The sequence below is a fragment of the Drosophila tropicalis genome, unplaced genomic scaffold, assembly GCF_018151085.1.
Source record: "Drosophila tropicalis isolate 14030-0801.00 unplaced genomic scaffold, ASM1815108v1 contig_1175, whole genome shotgun sequence".
Taxonomy (NCBI): Eukaryota; Metazoa; Arthropoda; class Insecta; order Diptera; family Drosophilidae; genus Drosophila; species Drosophila tropicalis.
This window is the reverse complement of record NW_027172547.1, coordinates 59,504-86,895: the sequence shown is the minus strand read 5'-3', so window position 1 is coordinate 86,895 and position 27,392 is coordinate 59,504. Positions and strand designations below refer to the sequence as shown.

Below are 27,392 nucleotides of genomic sequence, written 5' to 3'. Positions count from 1 at the left end.
GCAGTTGTATATGCGTTGTATATCTCGGATTCAGCCGGATCGGACCACTATATCATATAGCCCCCCATACAAACCCCAAAGTCACGAACAGTGACTTTTCTCAATAACTTCGTTATTTTCTGCGCTATTGTTGTGAAACCTACGCTTTTTTATGCTTATAAACTACTGTGCCAAATTTGATCAAGATCGGGTGACTATATCATATAGCTCCCATATGAACGATCGGTCGAAAACAGTGACTTTTGTAAATAACTTCGTTTCTTTTAACGCGATTGCTTTCAACTTAAACATTTGTTAGTTTAATATATCTGTTAATGACTGTGCCAAATTTGATCAAGATCGGGTGACTATATCATATAGGTCCCATAGGAACGATCGGTCGAAAACAGTGACTTTTGAAAATAACTTCGTTACTTTTACCGCGATTGCCTTCAAATTAAACATTTGGTAGTTTAATATATCTGTTAATGACTGTGCCAAGTTTGATCAAGATCTGGTGACTATATCATGTAGCTCCCATAGAAACGATCGGGCGAAAACAGTGACTTTTGTAAATAACTTAGTTACTTTTAACGTGATTGTTTTCAAATTAAACATTTCTTAATTTAATATATCTGTTAATGACTGTGTCGAATTTGATAAAGATCGGGTGACTATATAATATAGCTCCCATAGGAACGATCGGTCGAAAACAGTGACTATGATCAATATCTTCGTTATTTCCTATGATTGTAGGCCATTCTTTCGCAAACATAAGCCTTTTTATATAAAACGTTCTTCCACATTGATGGCTAATAGGTAAGGAAAGAGTTACCAAAAAAGTTGCAAGGGTATACAAACTTTGACGCGGTCGAAGTTAGCCCCGGCCCTCTGGTTTTCTTTAATTTAGTTGTACGCCCAAATTCATACTCAATTTTCGACACTGAACAAAAATCAGCGTTGAGTGAAAATAAGCGTTGAATGAATCAGGTTATGCTGCCGAAGCCATAATTACATATATATTCTTAAATGAGTGAAATATTTTTTTCTTATAGCCGTTGTCCCTGAATATGAAAATATATAATCTGTTCTGAAATTACGTATTTTGATTTCTCCAAAAGATCGGACCATTGACCATGAATAAACTCAACAGTGAGTTCGTGTATATACGAATGTTTCATCGGTTGAGCCGAGTGGCACGATTATTCGGCCAAGCCGAAATGTGTACCGAAGGCTGTGCATATACGCAATTCGTATGCTCATCAGCATGAGCTGATTTTCATTCAACGCAGACTTTCTTTCAGTGAGTGGAGTTGAGTGAGAAAAAAAGTGAATTTTGTAGATCTCTGTTCCTCACACAACATTTTTATATTTGTAAATATATATATATGTATAAGTTAACCAATTCTACATAACAAGGAGTTAAGTACATATACCATAATATGGAAGACATAAACCCAAGTCCGTCAACACATGCCTGTTACTCGTTCGACTAGTTAATCTAGCTCCACCAGTGCCTTTGAAATAAATTTAATCCATTTAATCCTTGAGTTAGGTCAGCGTAAGCTTTTTAATTCTGCAAGTAATTTCAGGTTATTTTACAAATTTCTTATAATTAATAATTGTACAATCTCATTTCCCTTACTCTAGTCTTGGCCTCTTGGCTACGAAAAAACAACTGAACACGCGGTTCTTGTGTATTTACTTAGATCAATGCAGCTGCGTATTTTTCGCGCTTATGTGTCTAATTATGTATAATAAAGTACCGCAAGAGTAAGATGAGAGAGAGAGTTTTAAAGTTTTTAAAGAGCGTCATTCTGTTTGTTCGGACAGAGTTCCGTTTTGTGATACAGTGGCACAAAGTTTATTCGCAGGCCCGAATTTCGGCAACGATGCCCATTAACCGCATGCCCATTGGCAGACCACGTTTCATCATCACATGCAATACTCGTGGGTCAACCCCACTCAATCGTCACATACCCATTTGTCGCATGATCGCCTATCCCAAGTAACAGTCCGATCGCTAGGATAAAGAACAAGCCTGCACCCCACTTTCCCAGGCCCTCGAAGAATGCTGTCGGGTTCGGTGCAAACCCAGAATCACTCCACAAATTTTGGAAATAAACAAAGAATGGTCCTGAACACTTGTGTAAACAAAGAATGGTCCCACGCACTTAGTGGACTATTGGACTCAGCCAGTGGTCGTTCCCGATAAAACGCGTTAAAGTGTCAACGAAAAAAAACGCTATATCGAACTACACCAAGAATCAGACAGGGTCAAATTTATCGCTGTAATTTCCTCCAAGATCCGTTCAGAGGAAAACTGATAACCCAAAAGTGTTTGCCCAGCGTTAGTACCTTCAACGTTGGAAAAGCGAGCCCTCCTACAAGCCGATCAGTAAAAGCACCGAAGATGTTAGAAATAATGTAAGTTAAGCAAAAAAAATTTAAGTGAAAGAAAATCAAAATAAGAAAAAAAGAATTTGTGTAGGCACAGTGGGAGAAAAAATTGTGAACCAAAACAAAAGTTAAAATTTAAAAAGGAAAAAACAAGGGAAAGCAGAAGCTAAAATTTGTTTAAAATCCTTAATAAAATTTTTTCCCACCCAATTCAACCGCCGCCGTGAGCAGACGTGCTTTTTAATGCACTCCGCATCATTTAGTGTAAAAATAAAAAAAGATCGCGTTTGCAAAAATTGTGTAGGGCTCTCCGTCGCCTCAGAGACGCCTATTTACAATCATATTACTATTAGTTTGTTCTAATAGCAATAAATACTAAGTTGCAACAACAAAGTGCCTATTTTTTACAAAAGCCATGTCCACCGATTCGGGCCCAAGCTCTCTCGATCCCCGCCAGCAACAGCTACAAGAACTAATTGTACAACAACAACGTGAGCGTCGACTCTCGGTCCAACGCAACAACGCATACTTTTCGGTAGTGTCGCCGACCCCACTGAATGCTACCGTAAGCAATAACATCGAAAGTGGAGAGAGCAGGGTGCTTCTCCATCAATATTGATAACTTGGTCACCGATTGCACAGACCAGCACCATCAGCTCGTTGACAGCAACTACTGCAACGTTTGCCGAAGTATTGGCATGCCCCAAGCCGTCAACGACAAGTCGCGCAGAGTCAGCCACAATAATAAGCCCAACGCCTTCTCTCCAAACTGGAATGGATAGATTTATTAAAATAATTAAGCGGAAGTTAGGTCCGCAAAAGAAAAAAAAGTGGCAATAGGCCGAAAATAACCAAACCAAATGAACGAGTAGCACTCCTAAACGTTTTAAAATTCTTGCCGATCAGGAAGACGATCAAGCTGGCGCCGTAGATAAAGTTAAATCGGCTAGACCACCCCTTTATACATCCGTGGAGCCAACTGCAGCGCCCTGATTTCGAAGCTAGTAGTACAACAAATAACTTTGTTGTAACCCCTCTCAATAGGGGTAACATAAAAGAAATTATTTATTTATTTATTTATTTACGTCAACTAACACAGCAGTCGACGAAAAAGCTTAAGCTAAAGACAGATAGTAATTAAATGAAGGTAGCTTAGCTTTATACACAACTAAACATCCCCGGCCCGGTGGAGGTGTTTTATTTGCACAAGGTGCCAGCTATGCCCCGATTCACAGCCAATGTGGCCAGGGATGAGTTGCAGCCAATCCAAGTCCAGAATATTTTCATTGGTTTCGCTGTAGATGATTAAAAAGTATAGCGCGAAGAGAAGTGACAGAAAGATGAGGAGAGATAAGGTGAGAAAGGTTGTTAAAAGATTGGCAAAGAACACGAAGAGGTTCGTGAAGAGAGTAGTTAGTCAGACATCTACTAAGATGAATAGGAAAAAAGCTTCTGGTCCGACGTGAGGGAACACAAAAATACAGCGTATCTAGTAAATTGGTAGAAATGACATCGCCGTTGACTAGTTTATGGAGAAAGAGAATGCCAAAAACAAGCCTACGGTTATAAAGTGATGGAAGATTAATAAGAAGAAGTCTGTCAGAATAAGAAGGTAGGCGAAGACCCGGGTCCCAATTTAGACCGCGTAGCGCAAACTTAAGGAATTGCTTCTGTACCGATTAAATTTTTACATACAAGTCAACGCAATACTGCTGAAACAGTCGACGAAACCGCAGCAAATAGTTGTCAGCATTTTGACGAATCATCAAACGATATGCATAATAATTCATTGAGCCAACTTCCTTTGTAGTTTCTTCACCTGAAATTAAAAATTTGATAATTAACCATTTCAAAGACAAATAATACAGACATTAACCATTATTAAGAAACTGATACTTTACCATTCAATGGATTTATCATTTTAATATTAAGATAATATCCATCTTCTCCTTCCCAAAACATCAGTGGGTATTGCAATGCGTCATATGATCGATGAGTTTCAGATATTTGTTGCAGTTGCCCAGTATCGCGACGTGTAAGCACAATATCGCGTTTTTCCAATTGTTAACCAACAATCAGAATGGCAACTTCGTCTACTGTTGGAGCATTGAATATGCGTTCGTGTGTTCCAGATGGTCGTTTATCTGCTTTGATGACAACTTTATAGTCATCATTTGGCATGCGCTCTAAAGCACTCTTAAACAACCCGACCAACGCACGATGTTCATGAAGCAGACACTGCAAGTCTTGAATAATTGCTCGCTTCATTCCTCCATTGATCCCTAGGCGTCGATCAAATTGTTCTTCCATGTTGCCCATGAAATATATTTGTAAAAATTTATTCTGTGTATCTTCGAAAGGTAGTGTTCACGCCACCGGGTGAACAGCAGTGAGCGGCAAAGAGGAGTGAGGAGGGTTTTTGATCCTCGGCGTCTACGGTCACACCAGGAGGAGTGACTTGATTTTCTGATGGGCATCGCCATATTATTCCAGTACGAGTTTTTCACCCGAAAACCCGATCTTTTTCTTCAGAATTTTTTTCTATCTCGAACTTTGTATATTTTAACCCGAAACATTTCGTGTGTGTCGGGCTCCCTGTGAATATATAATAAAGCATATGTTTTTTAACCGAAGTTATCGCGCGTTATTAATTCACCACTCGCTCACCATACCCAGAAGAAATTGGCACCCGCCAACTACTTGTATTTTATTTGGATCCTTCCGCCCCTCTACGAACAGGTAGTAATGATCCAATTCGATGGTGAATCTGTCCTTGTATCTACAAAATAAAAACCAGACAGTATTAACTGGGTTATAAATACTTTTTCTGTGGGAGAGTAGAGTTCAGTATTAGCAAATATAATACATACCAATAGATAAAGTAAGTTATTCTTTAACTACATTCTATGTAAGTAAAAAAATTAATACCTTAAATGTCGGATTAAATCCTCCGTCTTCGATTATGTCTGCCCCAAATGATGTCATTTGGAAACAACTATTGTATTTTCGAGTATTTCTAGGAAAGTGACGTGATTCTTGTGTTTCGCCACAAAGCAATGAATACAATGGCTCATGTGGCGGAGTCAACACTGGCAATTTCACTTTACCATTAAGGCAGCATAATCCAGGCGTTTCTCCGGAAAACTTTAATGCACCACAATACAATTGTTCTGCGTCGCAAATTATCTATTTGTTGCCTTCTGTTGTTCGCTCGACGATTCTGCATTACCAACCGAGCTCTTTCACGGGCTGCTTCACTTTGCTCTCGTGATTGAGAAGCACGAATGAATGCTCTTCTTCGTTGAATTCTAACGCGGCGCTCTTCTCGTGTAATTTCTCCTTGTTCATCGGGTAATTGTGGCTCATGTGGCGGAGTCAACACTGGCAATTTCACTTTACCATTAAGGCAGTGTTGCGGTGCGGGCTTAATTGCCGCCCCGCGACAGTAGAAAGGCTTGCCCAATGCGCCCCTGTGTTTTAATTCTCTTTATTCGAAGAAGAACAGTTAGAATTTACTTTGGCTTTGCTTGCACTAATGACAGAGCAGCGGCTCGATACGACGACGCGGCAGTCGCAAATTTGGCAAGCAGGAAAGACGTGAAAAAGAGAGAAAAAACACAAATGTAAGATAATATAAAACATGTGAGAAATTTGAATTAACATTGAAATAAAGATTTCAGCCAACCGATCTTACCGATCGATTTGCCCACAAATTGTGCAACTAAATATACATAGCGCAATAGATAAAACAACGGCTTTAATTGTTTGATTAGAGGGCTCGGGATATATGTTCGATCACGCGAACTTTTTTGGAACTGGCCCACGTCGACAGACTGCGAGTCAATAGGCAGCATAATACAGGCGTTTCTCCGGAAAACACCACAATACTCGCAAACAACGTCCATTTGCCCAATGCAAGCGCTAGGATGCAAGCTGTAATCATTGCTGCAATCGTATCGAAACGCTGCTCTATTCAAATCAGCTAAATATCTTGTTCTGCGTTGGAAATTGTCTATTTATTGCCTTCTGTTGTTCGCTCGACGATTCTGCATTACCAACCGAGCTTCTTCACGGGCTGCTTCACTTACCTCTCGTGATTGAGAAGCACGAATGAATGCTCTTCTTCGTTGAATACTAACGCGGCGCTCTTCTCGTGTAATTTCTCCTTGTTCATCGGATAATTGTCTCGCGATGTTCTGTTGCCTAATTGCATTACGGCTCCGCCGGGAAAGATTAGATCTTCTAGGACGTGGCATAATGATTATATTGCTAATGGGTTTCGTTTGATAATATGGGTTACAAAACACTGCACAAAAAACAATATTCGAATTTTTCCTTCAGTTTCCACGTTGTATATTACAGAGCACTACAATGACATTAAAACAACAGTTGACTTTATTTTAATTGACTGTTAGAAAACGTTTGTATAGGGGAAAAAAAATTGGCTGTTTTAAGGGGTTTTCCGGCAATTTTTTATTCTTTTTATTATTCTTTTTAAGATGTATTCTCCTATTCGGGGTGGAGACAAATACAACAAATCAAAAACCAGGAAAGTTGGTTCAGCAGATCTCGAGTTATGTGTTGTAACTAACACGTCTTTCTTTTACTGGACTGATACCCTTCTATGCAACTCATAGAAGGAAGCAATTCCGACCATATAAAGTATATATATTCTTGATCAGCACGTCGAGACTAGTTCATATGGCCATGTCCGTCCGTCTGGATTAACTCCTCCTAGACCGTTAGAGCTACAGAGCTGCATGTAGGCTTGTATATACTGCAGGGGTTGTATATCTCGGATTCAGCCGGATCGGATCACTATATCATATAGCTCCCATACACTGCACGAACAGTGACTTTTCTTCATAACTTCGTTATTTTCAGAGCTATTGTCGTGAAATTTAATATTAGTAAAAAACATATTGTCACTCATCGAAGTCGGTCGTGTTTTTTTTGCGCTCTCGCTTAATTTTTGTCTTTCATTCTTTCGTGAAGCTAATTTATAATATTCAATTTAAATTCATTGCCTTACTAATTCTTAATAAATCGCTATACTCATCGCGAAGTTTGCGTTAAATTTACAAACATTTATATAAATTTATAATCAAAACTTTAACAAACGCAAATATAATTTTGTTGTTGCGCTGCTTAGTTTTTGATTTTGTTCTATTTTTTGCTCCCACCCGCGCTCTCAATTTACAGTTCATAGTTTTTTTTTGTTTGTGTGGTGTTGGTGCTCTCTATTCTTTTGTTTTCTCTTTTGATCGCGCTCGCGGCCGTTAAATTCGCGCTGGTGACAAGTTTTTGTTGTTGTGTGTTTTAATACAGATAAGTACAAATATTCTCTCTTTTTGTTTTCTCTTTCTAATTTGCATATTGCAGTTAGCTTTTGCCTTGGTTTGTATACGTCTCTCTTAACATATATACATATACATTTTTCTTTTTATTTACATATTGATTTATAATTTGTTTTTGTATAATCAATTATTTAATAATGTCTGTCTGTTGCAAATATAATTGCAATAATCCCAGCAAGACCAGTGAAGACTTTCTTTACTGTTGGCTGTGTGACAATGTAATGCACTTTAAATGTGCTGGTTACACAGTCAAGGTGCGGGATAGTATTGCACAGGGTGGCGGCCTTAAATGGGGCTGTGATTCGTGTCGTGGTTTGGAGCTCGAGATGCGAAGTGAAACGGACTGGGGAAGAATTTAAAACCCTGTCAGCTGGCGTTCATAAGCTCCAAGAGGAGCTTTTGGCGATGGAGGTTCAATTCAGAAGTTCTAAACTTTTGATTGAATCTCCGACGCGAAAGAGGGCCAGGTTTCAGGGCGCGTCCCTTAGTCCGTCGGCACATCCGTCTCTACCAGTTTCGGCTTTCGACATTGACCCTATGTCACCAAATGTACAGCAGCTGATATCGTTTAGGAGTCCGGCTTTGGCAGGTGTGGAGTCTCTTCCCATTTCCCCTGGAGACAGTATCCCACCTACTAACACGATATCGGTTGTAGTTTCCGAACCGTCCGGGCAAACATCCGTTTCCAGGAATATTTATTTATTTATTTATTTATTTATTTATTTACGTCAACTAACACAGCAGTCGACGAAAAAGCTTAAGCTAAAGACAGATAGTAATTAAATGAAGAAGGTAGCTTAGCTTTATATACAACTAAACATCCCCAGCCCGGTGGAGGTGTTTTATTTGCACAAGGTGCCAGCTATGCCCCGATTCACAGCCAATGTGGCCAGGGATGAGTTGCAGCCAATCCAAGTCCAGAATATTTTCATTGGTTTCGCTGTAGATGATTAAAAAGTAAAGCGCGAAGAGAAGTGACAGAAAGATGAGGAGAGATAAGGTGAGAAAGGTTGTTAAAAGATTGGCAAAGAACACGAAGAGGTTCGTGAAGAGAGTAGTTAGTCAGACATCTACTAAGGTGAATAGGAAAAAAGTTTCTGGTCCGACGTGAGGGAACACAAAAATACAGCGTATCTAGTAAATTCGTAGAAATGACTTCGCCGTTGACTAGTTTATGGAGAAAGAGAATGCCAAAAACAAGCCTACGGTTATAAAGTGAAGGAAGATTAATAAGAAGAAGTCTGTCAGAATAAGAAGGTAGGCGAAGACCCGGGTCCCAATTTAGACCGCGTAGCGCAAACTTAAGGAATTGCTTCTGTACCGATTCAATACTACGCTGGTGAACATCATATTGCGGGTTCCACACTGGCGAGCAATATTCTAGAGTAGGGCGAACTAACGAAGTGTATAAAACCTTTGTTACATAGGGATCATCAAATTCTTTGGCCCAACGTTTAATGAAGCCGAGAAGGCTGCTAGCTCTGTTGACAATTGAAGAAATATGAACATTAAATGAAAGTTTAGGGTCAAACATAACGCCTAAGTCTTTGAATGATGGAACACAATCTAACAGAACAGACTTAATAGAGTAATGAGCTAGGAGCGGAGACAAACGACTGAAAGTCATAAAAGAACATTTAGAGGCATTAAGGTGTAATTTATTAACGTGGCACCAATCACAGAACGCATCGAGATCTGATTGCAAGTACTGTTGGAAAGAAGGATCATTATAGGAATAACAAATCTTGACGTCATCCGCAAACATGAGCACGCGTGAATGAGCCAAGGCCAAAGGCAAATCATTTATAAACAATGTAAATAATAGTGGGCCCAGATGACTGCCTTGGGGTACACCTGACGTAACTCGAACAGTTTTAGATATCGAGGAACGAAAAGACACCTTTTGGGTTCTGCCAATAAGATACGACTTTAACCAACCCAATAATTTTGGTGAAAAACCCATGATGTTAAGTTTCGCGAGAAGCAAAGAATGATCAACCGTATCAAAAGCCTTACTGAAGTCAGTATAAATAACATCAGTTTGACACTTTTACGGAAGCCATGGTGTACTAGGGTAGTCAATTCTAAAAGGTTGGTAAGCGACGATCGACCTTTCATGAAACCATGCTGGCAAGGAGAAATAGTGGATCTGGATAGATGTTGAAGGGAAGACGTAATAATTTTCTCAAACAGTTTAGGTATTGCCGAAAGTTTGGCAATGCCACGGTAGTTGGAAACATCCGATTTGCAACCCTTTTTAAAAAGCGGAATAATAAATGACTCCTTCCAAATATCAGGAAATCTACAAGTCTCACTCGATATAAAGAATAACCGAGCTAAAGGCTTAGATAGGGAAATCGAACACATTTTAAGGATGCAACTAGGTATATCATCAGGCCCGGGAACGAAGGAAGACTTCATAGATGACAAGCTAGAGAGAATACAGTCTTCAGTAATACTGGGAAAAAACATACAATTTAAATGTGGGATTGAAAAGGGATAGGGTGTGGGATCCGAAGCAGTAGTAGAATATGTCGACTGAAAAAATTTAGCAAACAGATCTGCAATATCTAAATCATTATTAGCAGACTGATCGTTAAGTCTGAAGGTGGAAGGTAGGACATTAGAGCGTCTTTTGGAATTGACAAAGTTGTAAAATCTTTTGGGGTTATTATAAAATTCAGCCTTACAGCGAACGAGATAATTGTTGTAGCATTGAGTATTTAAAAGACAAAATTGAGATTTAGCTATACAATAATTTGCATAGTCAAGTCGCGAACCAGTTTTTTAAATCTTTTAAAATATCTCGATTTAATGTTGCGAAGATTAGAGAGCCTACGTGTGAACCAGACTGGCGAGCTGGAGACGGTAGAGACATTCACATAAGGAACGCATTTATCAATTAGAGAATTAAGAGCAGAATAGAAAAACTTCACTGCACAATCTATATCGCAGCACTCAAATAGAAACGACCAATCAAAAGAGAAAATAAGGCTGTTAAGAAGATTGAAATTTGTTTTACGAAAACATCTACGACGAGAATTTGAAATGTTTTTAAATAAATTAGTAAAGGAATTGTAAGAAATAGTAACTTCAATGGTAGGATGATAAGGATCTTCAGGTTTCACTAGTGGCTGTGTTTGCGATACAGCACTAACAGTGGGATCAGAGACAAAAACAAGATCAAGGATTCTTTTAGAACAGTTAAGGAAAGAATTCAACTGATATAGTGGACATTCAAGTAGGCTATCAAGAAAAACATGTTGAGATGAAGGAATTAAGAAAGATAGATTATCATCAACAAGCCAAGAAATATTAGGCAAGTTAAAATCACCTAAAACTATAAGAACATCACGATCTTTAAGACGACCAAAAATAGTTCGTAAAGCATCAGCATGGTGCACGTAGATCATGATATCAGAAGCTGGAGGAATATATGAACAAGAGATATATAGGCTAAAGTTAGAACATGTAACTTCGACGCAAATAAACTCAACACCTAAGGGGAGATCAATTGGCACCACACTTGAAGACAGATTCGAGTTTACAGCAATGAGTACTCCACCGCCACGACGACCAACACGATCAAGCCTATAAGAAATAAAATTATTAGAAAGAATTTCATTATCTAAAACAGAGGAGTTAAGCCAAGTTTCAGAGAAAGCTAATATGTCAGCCGAAAAGGTTTGGCTATCACAGAAAAGGTTCGACAGCTTGGTAAGAAGTCCTCTTACATTTTGATAATGAATGCAAAGACTAGACGTTATTAGTTTTTTGAAGCAGAAGATAAAGTAGGAAGGTGGACAGGCAACGGACGAGAGCGCTTATTGGGCGCAAACTCGTGTACAACTAGGCCCTCTGGCCAAAAATTAGGGTCAACCATAGCTGAGAAGTACTCATTTGGTACTGTAATTTTAAAAGAGGAGATTTCGCGAGGCCTAGAAAACTTAAACTTTTGAATTAAAACCTTAGCAGGGCAAATATTACCAATGTAAGCTGCCACAGACGACTCAGAAGTATCTGGAGCAAGCCTAGAAATAAATAATTGTTTGCGATAAGGCACTACAGTTAGTGGAGGCGGAGGAGCATTGGGATCCGCAAGTGATTGAGAGCCGGCATGATCCTGTGATTGATCAGAGTTCCCGTGAGGGATAGATTGAGGTACACCAGGGCTTGTAATGGGTACTTCAATCTGAAAAGAACAGCATAAAGAGGGACAAGAAGATGGTGTAGGCGAAAGTAAAATCGGAGAGGAAGTAATAGAGAGAGCTGGCGACTGCTTACGAGGCAACTCAAGGGTACATTTCTTGTGCAATTTCTCAGAAGGTGGAACAAATTTGAATTGCGACAATAATTGAACGCTAGAGTCACACTCGTTTGACAGCTGTTTGGCCAGTTTGTTTAAAGAAAGAAACCTTAAACGAAGATCCCTATACATACGGCTAAAATCAAGCTGCTGGCTAGCACAAGATGGGCAAGTCCAGCGCATTAAGCCAAGCTCAGGCTTAGAAACAGACAAACCAGAAAATTTGTCGTAGTCGCGGCCATTGAGGCCAGCACATTTTAAGTGAATAAGATTATCGCAGAGCCAACAAGATATTGCTCTGTACTGATCATCAAAACGATCAGAATGTTTGCAATTAGGTAGACAACAAGCCATTGAAAAGCCGAAAGAAAGGCAAAAAAAATATATATATAAGAATATATAGAAAAATTAAATTCACAGCACAAAGATAATTATTGATAAAATAATCAATGAATTACAAATAAAACAAAGAGACAGCTAGAGTGCACAGCACAACAGAGAGTGCAAGAACAGTTATAAGCCGAGCTTTGAGAGGCGGCCTTACAAAAGTGATTACGCGGGAGAGAAGCTAAGCACAAGCACAAAGCAGAGAGAACAACAAAGCCACTAGCACTGATGGTATGATGGGGGCAATGAGGGGAGCAACTGCAGAAGCAATGACGAAAGAAAAAGAAAAAAAAAATATGTAAATGCACCAAACACTAATCACGAAAAAGAAAAAAACTGTTTTAACTGATTAATTTGGCGAATTATGGAAATAAAACACAAGGGAGTCAAGCGAACAACACCAGCGGAAGTGTAAACAAACTAAGCACAATTAAAAATTGAGAAAAAACAATAAATATTAATAAAAACTCAGGAGCTATGCAAAAACACGACCGTCACGTCAGAGAGCAGAAAGCTTTTTATAGGCCAATTCATATTGCCAATAAAGTAGTTACAAGGGGAGCTAGTAAAGTGCTGGCTGCTTCAGCTGCTGCTGCGTCGGCTGTATCCGCTACAGCTGTGCCTAGTATTCCTAGTTCCCTTGTTGTAGTTCCACCCAAAAAGCAAATTTTTATTTCGAGGCTTGATCCCAATAATACTTCTGAAGAAGTCATAGCCTACATCCAGGGCAAAGTTCAAGCACCAAACATTGCTGTGGAAAAGTTCAGTTTTTCATATACTCGGGACATTTCGTCCTTTAAAATAGGTGTCTCCCCAGATCTTTTTGGCCAAATATGTCATAAAGATTTTTGGCCGGAACACCTTGTTGTAAAAGAGTACACAATAAAAAAAAAAAGAATCGGCCTCCGATTAGCTTGCTACCTGCCTCTGTGAATAACGTTCCTTCCGGCTCGTCTGCACCTGTTGGCGAGTCAAAAAACTAATTTCGTCCCTAACTCTGGCCTAAAGACTAAACTGTCTAGACTCTATGTAGATAGTATAGCTTTTGACTTTCATATTCTTGCCTTTACTGAGACTTGGCTGAAGCCTGATATTGCCGATGCTTCAATTTTCCCCTCAAAATATTTAATACATAGACATGATCGGACTATCCGTAATGGTGGTGGCGTTTTGATCGCTTTTGACTCGGCGTTCTCGTCTCAAATTGTCCAGTCCTCCAATCAGGAGATTGAATTTGTTTGTGTTAAAATTTCGTTTAATTCTTTTTCTGCCTATATTACTTGTTCGTATATTCCACCACAGTCCGACTTGGCAGTATACACTCACCATTTGTAAGCTATTCAACTTATATCCTCATATCTCTCTGACGAAGACTTGCTCGTTGTTCTGGTAGATTTTAATTTACCTGAGATTGCCTGGACCCTCTCATTTGATTCTTTATTACTGTTGCCCTCCTTGTCACATTGTTTCATAGATGGTCTGCTTGAGTTGTCCCTAACTCAAATAAATCCTGTCCGGAATAGTCGTAACAGATCACTAGATCTGGTGTTTGTGTTGGATTCTTTCAACTGCGATATTTCCAGGACTGATCCCTTAGTTATCCCCGAAGACAACTTTCATCCAACTCTGGATATAACCATTGACCTTCCTTTTGGTGTTATGTCTCGACATAATAACTCAGTGCCTCCAACCCGATGTTTTCGCAAGACAAACTTTACTAAACTCAAAAAAACTCTTGTTAACTAATGATTGGACATATCTGTATACTTGCACGGATTTGGACTCTGCCATTTCTGTCTTCTATTGGAGTCGTTCTTTGATGTTTGTGTCCCGCGTGTGACTCTAGGATGGTCTGATAGACCTCCTTGGTTCTCACGTGAGTTATGTAACTTGAAGAACGTAAAATTGAGATGTTAAAAAAGATTTAAAAAATCCGGTAAAGCATCGGATTTTTCCCTATATGTAGTTGCTCGATCAAATTTTATGGTGCTGAATTCACATTGCTATAAGGATTATCTTCAGCGATGTAAACTCAAGTTTTCTCGCGATCCTAAGCAATTTTATAAATTTGTAAATGTAAAACGTAAGACATCGGTGCACCCGTCTTCCTTGTCTTTTGAAAACAATAAAGCTGACAATGATCAGGCAATTGCCGACATGTTTGCTGATTTTTTCAAAACAAGTTATTGCTCTTCGATTTATCAATTTATCCTCATCACTTGCAATCGTCTAATTGCATTTTAGACCCTGTGTTTGATGAAAGTTCGGTTCTTAGAGTGCTCAGTTCCGTTAAACCAATATATGCACCTGGCCCTGATGGAATACCAGGCTGCGTATTAAGGTTTTGCGCGGAGGCCCTATGTAAGCCAATACTTAAGTTGTTTACACTGTCCGTCACATCTTCCGCCTTCCCGCCTATCTGCAAGGAATCATATATTATTCCTCTTCATAAAAAGGGGAAGAAGAACGAAGCCTCCAATTATAGGGGTATTTCTAAATTGTCTGCCATACCCAAAGCATTTGAGAAAGTAATAACATCTCAATTGCAGCATTTTTGTAGCTCAATCATTTCGTCATCCCAACATGGGTTAAAAAACGTAGATCGACAACTACTAACCTATTAGAATTTACTTCTCACTCAATCAAAGGGTTCAAGACTGCCGTGCCAACTGATGTCATTTATACTGACTTCAGCAAGGCCTTTGACTCTGTTAATCATACTCTGCTTTTATATAAATTAAACGCATTTGGCATCCCCAGCCTTTTGCTAGATTGGATTCTTCAATATCTTTCTAAGCGTACACAAAAGGTCCTCTTTAAGTCTTCATTTTCTAAGACCATCCAAGTGACCTCTGGAGTACCTCAGGGTAGTCATTTGGGTCATTTGCTATTTACTCTTTTTATAAATGATCTTCCATTGGTAGTGTCACATTCTCGGGTGCTTATGTACGCGGATGATGTCAAGCTTTACCTCAGTTTAAAGACATATCGTCTTCTTGCCTACTTCAATAGGATCTTAATTATCTTCAGAGTTGGTGTGAAACAAACCTATTAAACCTTAACGGCTCTAAATGTAAAGTTATGTCTTTTTATAGATGCACTCCATACTTAGCAACTTATTATCTTAACGACACTGCCTTAGAGCGGTTAGATATTATCAATGACTTAGGTGTTCTTATGGACCATAAATTAACTTTTAATCCTCATATTTCTGCTACAGTTAGTAAAGATATGAATGTTTTTGGGTTTGTGAAACGATGGTCAAAAGAGTTTGACGATCCGTACACAACCAAAATTCTGTATACTTCTTTAATCCGTCCTATCTTAGAGTACGGATCTGAGGATGATCACCTCAATATGAGACGCACCAAAGTAAAATTGAATCTGTTCAAAAGCAATTTCTGCTTTTTGCTCTTCGCGGTCTAAATTGGGATCGCAATGTCAATTTCCCATCATACTCCAGTAGGCTTCTTTTAATAAATCCTCCTTCTTTAATTAATCGTAGAGTAATGCTTGGTGCTATCTTTATTCATAAACTTTTAATAGGTGAAATAGACTCTCCTGAGCTATTGAACCAGTTAAACCTATCTGTACCCCGTAGACCTACTAGAAATTTTATTCCTCTATCCTTAAAACACTGTAGTTCTAACTATTCTTTGCATGAACCTTTTCGAGTCCTATGTTCTGATTACAATCTTCTGTATCCCGTAATCAGATCAGAAGCCTCTCTTTCCCTTGTGAAAACTTCTATTTTAGCACATTTAGCTCGTAATTAGCTGTAGTTAATCATATTTTTAATTTTTTGTTCGTTTTATTTGTATTTGTCCACGCGATCGTGCCGTCCGATATGCGGCTGCGCCCCACGGTCGGTCGGGCGGGAGGTGGACAGCGCTCTGCTTGGGCTCGCGCGAAACAGGCTCTGTCCTGGTGTCGTATGGGCCACTTGAACGTACTTCGCATTGTACGCGTCAACGTCCAGACAATATATAAACTTATTGCACTTATAAACGACTATGCCAAATTTGATCAAGATTGGGCGACTATATTTTATAGCTCCCATAGGAACTGTTTGGGAATTAAACGACATTAAATAGTTTAAGTCAATATTCATGTACACGAACCACTGTATATTTTCTATTGCTCTTTACGTTAGCATTTGTTTGTTAACGCAACGTTGGTACATCCGTTATTCTCAATTTGCACAAACCACGCTGCTTAGCATCAAATGCATGCGTACGAAAAACACTTACATTTTGACATTGGTACAGACCAGTCGCGTTCATTGTTTACACTATAACCGAATAACGATTAATACAGTCCACACATTTCTAAACATACAAATTTTCTGGTCCTTCGAGCCGGATAGGGATCGGATCGGGATTAAAGATAACGGATTTCTGAATTCAATATTTCGATCAGCCTAATTAGAGTGTAATTAAATAGTTGTGAAACCATCACTGTCAAACGATGAATCGCATTTCTAATCAACGTGCGTTTACTATTACGCAACTCACACGTGCGTGCAACAACGCATATCAGGCAGTAGATTCAAGGGAATCAGTCGACGCATTGTACCATCGCTTACTAAGACTCAAAAACACGTTCGATCATTTGATGGATCTTAGCGAGGATTATTGCCAATTTCAAGGGGTAGAAAACTACGTCGACCCTAATGAAGAGCTTGAAGAGTGCGAAGAGAACTACTACAAGGCATATCATGTACTCTCAGAAGCTACCAGCGTGCTACGGAAACCAGACAACTCAACTGCTGAGCTTACTTCTCAATTACTTCATACACTTAACGAAAGTGGCATCAAATCGGAATTACAGTGTGAAAGAATCAAGATTCCAACGTTTTCGGGAAACTATGAGGATTGGCCGCAATTCAGTGATTTATTTAAAGGCTCAATAAATCGAAAACAAAGTCTCAATAAGTGCCAAAAATTCCATTACCTAAAATCATACTTGGAAGGTGATGCATTGAAACTTGTGAAACACATAACGGTTACCAATGATAACTATGACAAAGCATGGGAGAAGTTAGAACAAAGGTACAACAAGAAACCGCTAATCGTTCGTTCCTTTATAACGAAATTCTTAAATTTGCCGGCTACTACTGAACTTGCTGTAAACAATTTGCGAAACCTTGTGGATGGTGCTGATGAAGTTGTACGGGGGCTAAGCGCTCTTGGTTGTGATTCTCGTGACCCATGGCTTATACATATTTTGCTGATAAAGTTAGATGTCGACACACGTCAAGTCTGGGCGGAACATAGCAACTCAAATCGTGACAAGGTGACCATTGATGATTTTTTGGAATTTCTTACAAGTCGCTGTGACGCGTTGGAGACGTGTCAGCCTACCATTTCACCCAGTGCTCAAAATCGACCTTTAATTGTCGCCTATGTAAATTAAGGCACCACACATTGATACATGTAGAGCAATCAGACGCCTCTAATGTACAAGCAGAGTCAACACAGCGGGCAAATCGTAACGCAGAGTCACATAACTCTGGATTGGCGCATTCCGGTCCGGCTGTTGCTCATCAAACTTGGGAAACTATTCCTGCGGAAGCTGAGCAAGCAATTCTACCTACTCTTTTGGCTACTGTAATCGACGCATGGGGTAACAAAACTATTTGTAGTATCCTACTCGATACAGGGTCGTCAATCACGTTGGCGACTGAAGCATTTGTTCAACGTATTGGTGTTACACGAACACATGCCCGGATATCAGTTTCAAGTCTCGCCGCCAATAGTGCTGGGGTCACTAGAGGGCGCTCAACAATTCAACTATATTCGCGGACCAATTCAAACTCTATTGAAGTCACTACGCTAATCATGAGTGTACTAACGTCATCGAGCAAGCGATCAATACGAGCTCATCCCATTGGAGACAGATTCGTCAGTTGAAGCTGGCTGATCCCTCATTCCACATACCTAATTCTATCGACGTGATCCTGGGTTCGGATCAACTATGGAATCTCTACTTAGGAGAGATCGAAACATTTGTTAAAAACAATCCTATTGCTTTTAATACAAAATTCGGTTGGGTCATTGCAGGTTCATATAGCGCTGCAAGTGACACCGTAATGCCAGTATTTTCCTATCATGCTCATGAAGACCTCGACACACTGGTTCGGACTTTTTTGGAGATAGACAACGTTCAAGCATCAAAAGCCACAATTGAAGCCACCGATCCAGTAGAGCAACACTTTCGAAGTACACATACCCGCACACAAGATGGAACGTACATCGTCAACTACCCATTTAAGGATGAAGCCCCACCCATCTACCCAACATTGTCTCAGGCTAAGCAACGATTTAGTTCATTGGAACGACAATTTCGTAAGGATTCTCAACTTAAGCAGCAATATGTGAAGTTTATAAACGACTACGAAAAACAAGGACACATGGAACTTCTATCACAGATGACTTTAGTGTCATCCAAGCACACTAATTATCAAAGAATTATATGGCGCAAGGAAGAAGACGAACCATTTCAGCATTATCGTTTGTTAACAGTTACTTATGGATTAGGTCCATCGCCATTTCTAGCTGTACGAGTTCTAAAGCAACTCGCCGATGAATATCAAGAAAAGTACCCTTTAGCATCAATCGCGTTGGCAAGAGACGCATATGTTGATGATATTCCCACCGGACGCGATTCAGTGAACGAGTTGATCGCACTTAAAGATGACCTTATTTCGTTACTGAATGAAGCGAATTTCAAACTTCACAAATGGAGTTCAAATTGTGACGCACTTCTACAAACAATCCCAAAAGAAATCTGTGAACATCACCCTTCGAACGAAACATTAACAATTGTAAAAATTCTAGGTCTACACTGGAACCCCTGCAAAGATGATTTATCAGCCAATTTCAGTAAACAAAGGGAGGCGCAAGTTTCAAGCAAACGGACTTTGTTATCTGACATTGCGAAGCTTTATGATCCACTTGGCATTTATGGACCCATTACAGTTATGCTCAAAATCCTATTTCAAGAAAGTTGGATAACTTCGTTGCCGTGGGATGAACCTTTACCAGAGAAACTATGTGCGCGCTAGCACGTAGTACGAGAGGAGCTTTGCCTACTTCAGACCTGTCGGATTTCTCGTTATATTGCAATGCCAAATACGGGCATCGAATTGCATGGGTTTGCAGATGCGTCGGCACAAGCTTATGGAGCTGTAGTGTTCAGTCGAGAACTAAACGCCGCGCATTTGCTGAGTAGATTGATGACAATCATAAAACAATCGCTAACAATTTCTATTTCTAGCAGTTCTTGTTGGACAGATTCGGAGATAGTTCTGCATTGGCTATCTGCCTCACCGCGCACCTGGAACACATTTCTTTGCAATAGAACAGCTGAAATTTTAGAAGAGTATCCACGCAGCTGTTGGCAACATGTACGGTCAGAAGAAAATCCTGCTGATTGCATCTCTAGAGAAATGCTACCATCAAAACTTGTGGCACATCAGTTGTGGTGGATAGGACCGAGTTGGCTGTCCAATCCCAAATCAACATGGTTGGCAGTCAACCCACAATGTTGGCAATCAACGGACAACAACGTTACACTGGAGAAACGGGCAATCCCACACGTCACACTACATTCGGTAGAGGAGGACGATTGGTTTCAAAAGCTTGCTAGCAAAATTTCGGATTGGAGTCGAGTTTTAAAATTATCTGCTATTGCTATCGATTTGTTAATCATTTGCGTCGTACTCCGGATGCCATACTTCAAGACTATTCAAACTCTAGACACATCACAGCAATAGAAATTCAACATGCCCATAATCATATTGTTCAATATGTTCAACGTACATTCTTTGACAAGGAATATGAAACTCTTAGCAAAGGATGTCAACTTTCGCTTAAATAAAAGCTTATTCGATTAACCCCATTCTTGGATGAAGATGGAGTCGAGTTTTAAGAATTATCTGCTATTGCTATCGATTTGTTAATCATTTGCGTCGTACTCCGGATGCCATACTTCAAGACTATTCAAACTCTAGACACATCACAGCAATAGAAATTCAACATGCCCATAATCATATTGTTCAATATGTTCAACGTACATTCTTTGACAAGGAATATGAAACTTTTAGCAAGGATGTCAACTTTCGCTTAAATAAAAGCTTATTCGATTAACCCCATTCTTGGATGAAGATGGAGTTGGAGGACGCATCGATCATTCATCATTGAGCTACAACGCTAAACATCCCATCTTAATACCAAAATCTACGCCTATAGCTGTTTTATTTGTTCGACATCATCACAAGAAATGTCTTCATGCTGGAATAGATGGTACCTTTAACAGTGTTCGACAACAGTATTGGATTATTGGAGCACGCAACATAGTTCGTAAAGTGGTTTTTCGGTGCAAGATTTGTTTCATGCAAAGACGAGCTACCAGTTCGCAGATTATGGCTAATCTACCGGTACCTAGGTTCCAACCACTAAGATGTTTTCATTGAGGTCATACTCAATTCTAGACCATTGTGTTCAGCTGGTGAAACAAGTTTGGATCCCCTCACGCCTTCACACTTTCTGACGGGTGAATACATCTATACCACAACCTAATCTGCTAGATGTTAACCTCAATCGGTTGCAACGATATAAACAGTTGCAAGCTATGGTCCAAGGATTTTCGAAAAGATGGCACAACGAATATTTATCTACCCTGCAACTTAGGAATAAATGGCAACGCGAAAACCTAAATCTGCAACCCGGGACGCTAGTAGTCATTAAAGAGCCGCATTTGCCACCCTCCAAATGGTTGCTGGGCCGCATAACCGAAGTTCATCCTGGACAAGATGAGAAAGTTAGAGTTGTCAGCGTTTAGACAGCTCGAGGAATAATCAAGCGCCCAATTGTAAAGGTGGCCGTTCTACCGTTATTCTGAACGATCGTTCAGGGCGGGCGGTATGTTTGGGAATTAAACGACATTAAATAGTTTAAGTCAATATTCATGTACACGAACCACTGTATATTTTCTATTGTTCTTTACGTTAGCATTTGTTTGTGAACGCAACGTTGGTACATCCGTTATTCTCAATTTGCACAAACCACGCTGCTTAGCATCAAATTCATGCGTACGAAAAACACTTACATTTTGACATTGGTACAGACCAGTCGCGTTCATTGTTAACTATCGTTAATTACACTATAACCGAATAAAGATTAATACAGTCCACACATTTCTAAACAGAAACAATAGGCGGAAAACAGTGACTCTGATTAATAACTTCGTTTTTTCGTATGTAAGCCGTTCCGCAATCTTTACACTTAAAAAAAAAACCCTTTAAAATGTTTTCCCACTTTGAAGACCATTGTTAAGGAAACAGTAACAAAAAACTCTCTCTGTTTTTCTTTTATTTTAACCCCCAAAAATGTTGCGCAGTAAGCAAAACTATAAAATACTGCGGAAAAAGTCAGAAAAGAAGAAAACTTAATAAATTTTTGTATAAAGTTTGAAAATGTTTATCCCTTGCCAAGCAGTCAATAATAATGGAAGTTAGCTTTTCAACTTATCACCATTAAAGTCTGGTATTGTAAATATAGCTTTCTTCGGTATAAAAAAACCAAACAACATTCCAACATTTATTTTAAATTGTGACGCGTTGTAAAATAAAATTTTACTCGTAGAATTGTTTTATTGTGTTAGCACACACAATAAAGTATGTTAGAGAAATATATTTAGAGCTGCTGCTACATTTTCGTCTTAAGTACGTATTTAATGAGGTAATGTATTTATAAGCACATGTAAGTATGTAATTTCATAACATAATGAACAATAAAATCCACACTTTTGAATATATAGGATTAACGGTGTGTCAAAGCTCTTTATCAATAATTCACTTTTCATTCCAATATTACTAACAAATATCAAGAAACAACAAATTACTCTTAAAAATGCAAATAGCACAAATCAAACGAATAGTATTTAAGTAACAAGGAAATAAGCTGGTTTAAACATGGCAATACAGTAATGCAATAGAAACGAAGAATTTAAGTTTCTGCACAAAATTCTTAACATAAGTGCAATATCCTTTTTGCTGTTAATTTTGCCTGGTATCATTCTTATGATTTGGTTGTGATAAAAGTGGCACAGATGCTGGGTTGTTCTTGTCGTCGGGCTCTTCACTTTGAAAATCACCTCCAATATCAGAAGTAAACAAACTACTTATGGAGGCATTTTCTGTGTGCTCTGTATTAACAATTATCGGTTCGCCATGAATTTGACTGCGATTGTTTTTTTCTTCAAACGATATATCATTGTTGGTCGGCGACGATGTTATACTTCGATTCGGCTTAGAAAGACGTCTTGCACTTTGACTGGCTGTTAAGAATCGTGGTTTTTCATCTTCAGTTATTGAATGGAGTAAACGTTCCACTTCATCGTCAAATGTCTCATTTGAGAATGTCCCTGATTTACGGCTCTTTTCCAACAATGTAGCTTTTTTAGCGGTTAAGTATAAACTACGTTTAATTGCTATATAAATAACATCAGATGTAGCACGTACAGAGTAATCAGGCACAAAAGTTTGTCGAATTTTTGAATCCATACTTAACGACTGCAGTGACCCCATTTGTGTAGGTGAATCTGAAAGTCAACACTTTGGTCAACAATTTTTAAAATATTTCTTCTTTTATATTTATGTTTACCAATGACTACATTTTGAACCAATGCTTGAGTTCCAAAATAAGTAAACGGGCCACTTTCAAACAGGAGGCACAAGCTTATGGAGCTGTAGTGTTCAGTCGAGAACTAAACGCCGCGCATTTGCTGAGTAGATTGATGACAATCATAAAACAATCGCTAACAATTTCTATTTCTAGCAGTTCTTGTTGGACAGATTCGGAGATAGTTCTGCATTGGCTATCTGCCTCACCGCGCACCTGGAACACATTTCTTTGCAATAGAACAGCTGAAATTTTAGAAGAGTATCCACGCAGCTGTTGGCAACATGTACGGTCAGAAGAAAATCCTGCTGATTGCATCTCTAGAGAAATGCTACCATCAAAACTTGTGGCACATCAGTTGTGGTGGATAGGACCGAGTTGGCTGTCCAATCCCAAATCAACATGGTTGGCAGTCAACCCACAATGTTGGCAATCAACGGACAACAACGTTACACTGGAGAAACGGGCAATCCCACAAGTCACACTACATTCGGTAGAGGAGCACGATTGGTTTCAAAAGCTTGCTAGCAAAATTTCGGATTGGAGTCGAGTTTTAAAATTATCTGCTATTGCTATCGATTTGTTAATCATTTGCGTCGTACTCCGGATGCCATACTTCAAGACTATTCAAACTCTAGACACATCACAGCAATAGAAATTCAACATGCCCATAATCATATTGTTCAATATGTTCAACGTACATTCTTTGACAAGGAATATGAAACTTTTAGCAAGGATGTCAACTTTCGCTTAAATAAAAGCTTATTCGGTTAACCCCATTCTTGGATGAAGATGGAGTTGGAGGACGCATCGATCATTCATCATTGAGCTACAACGCTAAACATCCCATCTTAATACCAAAATCTACGCCTATAGCTGTTTTATTTGTTCGACATTATCACAAGAAATGTCTTCATGCTGGAATAGATGGTACCTTTAACAGTGTTCGACAACAGTATTGGATTATTGGAGCACGCAACATAGTTCGTAAAGTGGTTTTTCGGTGCAAGATTTGTTTCATGCAAAGACGAGCTACCAGTTCGCAGATTATGGCTAATCTACCGGTACCTAGGTTCCAACCACTAAGATGTTTTCATTGAGGTCATACTCAATTCTAGACCATTGTGTTCAGCTGGTGAAACAAGTTTGGATCCCCTCACGCCTTCACACTTTCTGACGGGTGAATCGTATACATCTATACCACAACCTAATCTGCTAGATGTTAACCTCAATCGGTTGCAACGATATAAACAGTTGCAAGCTATGGTCCAAGGATTTTCGAAAAGATGGCACAACGAATATTTATCTACCCTGCAACTTAGGAATAAATGGCAACGCGAAAACCTAAATCTGCAACCCGGGACGCTAGTAGTCATTAAAGAGCCGCATTTGCCACCCTCCAAATGGTTGCTGGGCCGCATAACCGAAGTTCATCCTGGACAAGATGAGAAAGTTAGAGTTGTCAGCGTTTAGACAGCTCGAGGAATAATCAAGCGCCCAATTGTAAAGGTGGCCGTTCTACCGTTATTCTAAACGATCGTTCAGGGCGGGCGGTATGTTTGGGAATTAAACGACATTAAATAGTTTAAGTCAATATTCATGTACACGAACCACTGTATATTTTCTATTGTTCTTTACGTTAGCATTTGTTTGTGAACGCAACGTTGGTACATCCGTTATTCTCAATTTGCACAAACCACGCTGCTTAGCATCAAATTCATGCGTACGAAAAACACTTACATTTTGACATTGGTACAGACCAGTCGCGTTCATTGTTAACTATCGTTAATTACACTATAACCGAATAAAGATTAATACAGTCCACACATTTCTAAACAGAAACAATAGGCGGAAAACAGTGACTCTGATTAATAACTTCGTTTTTTCGTATGTAAGCCGTTCCGCAATCTTTACACTTAAAAAAAAACCCTTTAAAATGTTTTCCCACTTTGAAGACCATTGTTAAGGAAACAGTAACAAAAAACTCTCTCTGTTTTTCTTTTATTTTAACCCCCAAAAATGTTGCGCAGTAAGCAAAACTATAAAATACTGCGGAAAAAGTCAGAAAAGAAGAAAACTTAATAAATTTTTGTATAAAGTTTGAAAATGTTTATCCCTTGCCAAGCAGTCAATAATAATGGAAGTTAGCTTTTCAACTTATCACCATTAAAGTCTGGTATTGTAAATATAGCTTTCTTCGGTATAAAAAAACCAAACAACATTCCAACATTTATTTTAAATTGTGACGCGTTGTAAAATAAAATTTTACTCGTAGAATTGTTTTATTGTGTTAGCACACACAATAAAGTATGTTAGAGAAATATATTTAGAGCTGCTGCTACATTTTCGTCTTAAGTACGTATTTAATGAGGTAATGTATTTATAAGCACATGTAAGTATGTAATTTCATAACATAATGAACAATAAAATCCACACTTTTGAATATATAGGATTAACGGTGTGTCAAAGCTCTTTATCAATAATTCACTTTTCATTCCAATATTACTAACAAATATCAAGAAACAACAAATTACTCTTAAAAATGCAAATAGCACAAATCAAACGAATAGTATTTAAGTAACAAGGAAATAAGCTGGTTTAAACATGGCAATACAGTAATGCAATAGAAACGAAGAATTTAAGTTTCTGCACAAAATTCTTAACATAAGTGCAATATCCTTTTTGCTGTTAATTTTGCCTGGTATCATTCTTATGATTTGGTTGTGATAAAAGTGGCACAGATGCTGGGTTGTTCTTGTCGTCGGGCTCTTCACTTTGAAAATCACCTCCAATATCAGAAGTAAACAAACTACTTATGGAGGCATTTTCTGTGTGCTCTGTATTAACAATTATCGGTTCGCCATGAATTTGACTGCGATTGTTTTTTTCTTCAAACGATATATCATTGTTGGTCGGCGACGATGTTATACTTCGATTCGGCTTAGAAAGACGTCTTGCACTTTGACTGGCTGTTAAGAATCGTGGTTTTTCATCTTCAGTTATTGAATGGAGTAAACGTTCCACTTCATCGTCAAATGTCTCATTTGAGAATGTCCCTGATTTACGGCTCTTTTCCAACAATGTAGCTTTTTTAGCGGTTAAGTATAAACTACGTTTAATTGCTATATAAATAACATCAGATGTAGCACGTACAGAGTAATCAGGCACAAAAGTTTGTCGAATTTTTGAATCCATACTTAACGACTGCAGTGACCCCATTTGTGTAGGTGAATCTGAAAGTCAACACTTTGGTCAACAATTTTTAAAATATTTCTTCTTTTATATTTATGTTTACCAATGACTACATTTTGAACCAATGCTTGAGTTCCAAAATAAGTAAACGGGCCACTTTCAAACAGGAGGCCTTCATTTCCAATTGTTACTTCTACTCGGCCTTCCAAAATAAGTACAAAAAAGTCCACAGCTTTTCCTTGCATAAATATAAATAGATTGGGGTCATCCTTATTTTTCCCCTTTACTTTGATGTTGTGAAAAACGTCTTGATTCAGTAAGCGCCTTAATATGGGTTCCGAAACGACATCTTTTTTAAACGCATCAACAGCTGAAGCAGAGGTTATAAATGACAATATTGAAATCAGCAATGCTGTATTTACCTGTGCTTAAGTACTGAAACGTGGCCAATGTTAACTGAGGGGAAATCCTGACAGCTTGCGTTTCCCGACGTTCAGCAAATGCAGAAAAGTCTGCCTTTTTGTACCTACTTCTGCGAATTTTTGTACGGTTATCGACGAAAACGTCGGTTTCATCAACAATTTCTGCTTGAATAAGTTCTTCAATAACATCTTCCAAAGTAACAAGACCAACAGTTTCGTAGAATGGATCACCATCGCCTTCATTATTAACGCGATGCACAAATGCTATATGACCGATCGTCCCTTCCTTGAATTGATTGAACATAATATCCAAAGTATAGTCTTCAAAAACGAAATGGACTGGGTTTTGATAAAATTCGCACAAAGTTTTTAGCGGTGTGTTGTCGTCGGTGTCAACAAAAGCTAAGTCCTTTATGTAAAGTAATGTGACAATGTTTTTTCTGTCGCCATCATATACAGGAATTCGGGAATATCCCGAATTCATTATTTGAGAGACGGTTTCAAAATCAAGCACAGCGTCCAAGGAAAGCATAAATGCATCGTTAATATGTGTCATTACATCTGCAACTGTTTTTTTACGTAACTCCAATGCGCCCGATATAATATTAACTTCATTTTTATCCAAATCATTTATATCGTTAGTTACCTAATGGGAGAGGTAATA

At 38.8% G+C, this 27,392-nt stretch overlaps 1 protein-coding gene and 1 long non-coding RNA gene across 3 annotated transcripts in view; both read right to left on the bottom strand.

The window, feature by feature from the left end:
• Positions 1-22,078: 22,078 nt before the first annotated feature.
• LOC137575083 (uncharacterized) lies at positions 22,079-23,851 on the bottom strand. The gene is made up of 2 exons (XR_011032115.1): positions 23,097-23,851; positions 22,079-23,034 (listed from the first exon to the last, which is right to left on the bottom strand). It is a non-coding gene; the product is annotated as an uncharacterized lncRNA (long non-coding RNA).
• Positions 23,852-25,391: 1,540 nt separating this feature from the next.
• The window catches only part of uex (metal transporter uex), a 60,516-nt gene continuing 58,515 nt past the window's right edge, over positions 25,392-27,392 (bottom strand). Inside the window, exons 6-8 of one of the 2 annotated variants that reach the window (XM_068287470.1) lie at positions 26,729-27,374; positions 26,410-26,676; positions 25,392-26,347 (exon numbers count right to left, since the gene is read on the bottom strand). In XM_068287470.1, the coding sequence (XP_068143571.1) occupies positions 25,803-26,347; positions 26,410-26,676; positions 26,729-27,374 (1,458 nt within the window). In that variant the 3' untranslated portion in view covers positions 25,392-25,802. Of the gene's footprint in view, positions 26,361-26,409; positions 26,677-26,728; positions 27,375-27,392 lie in introns of both variants that reach the window. The other variant, XM_068287477.1, reaches the window with a different exon arrangement.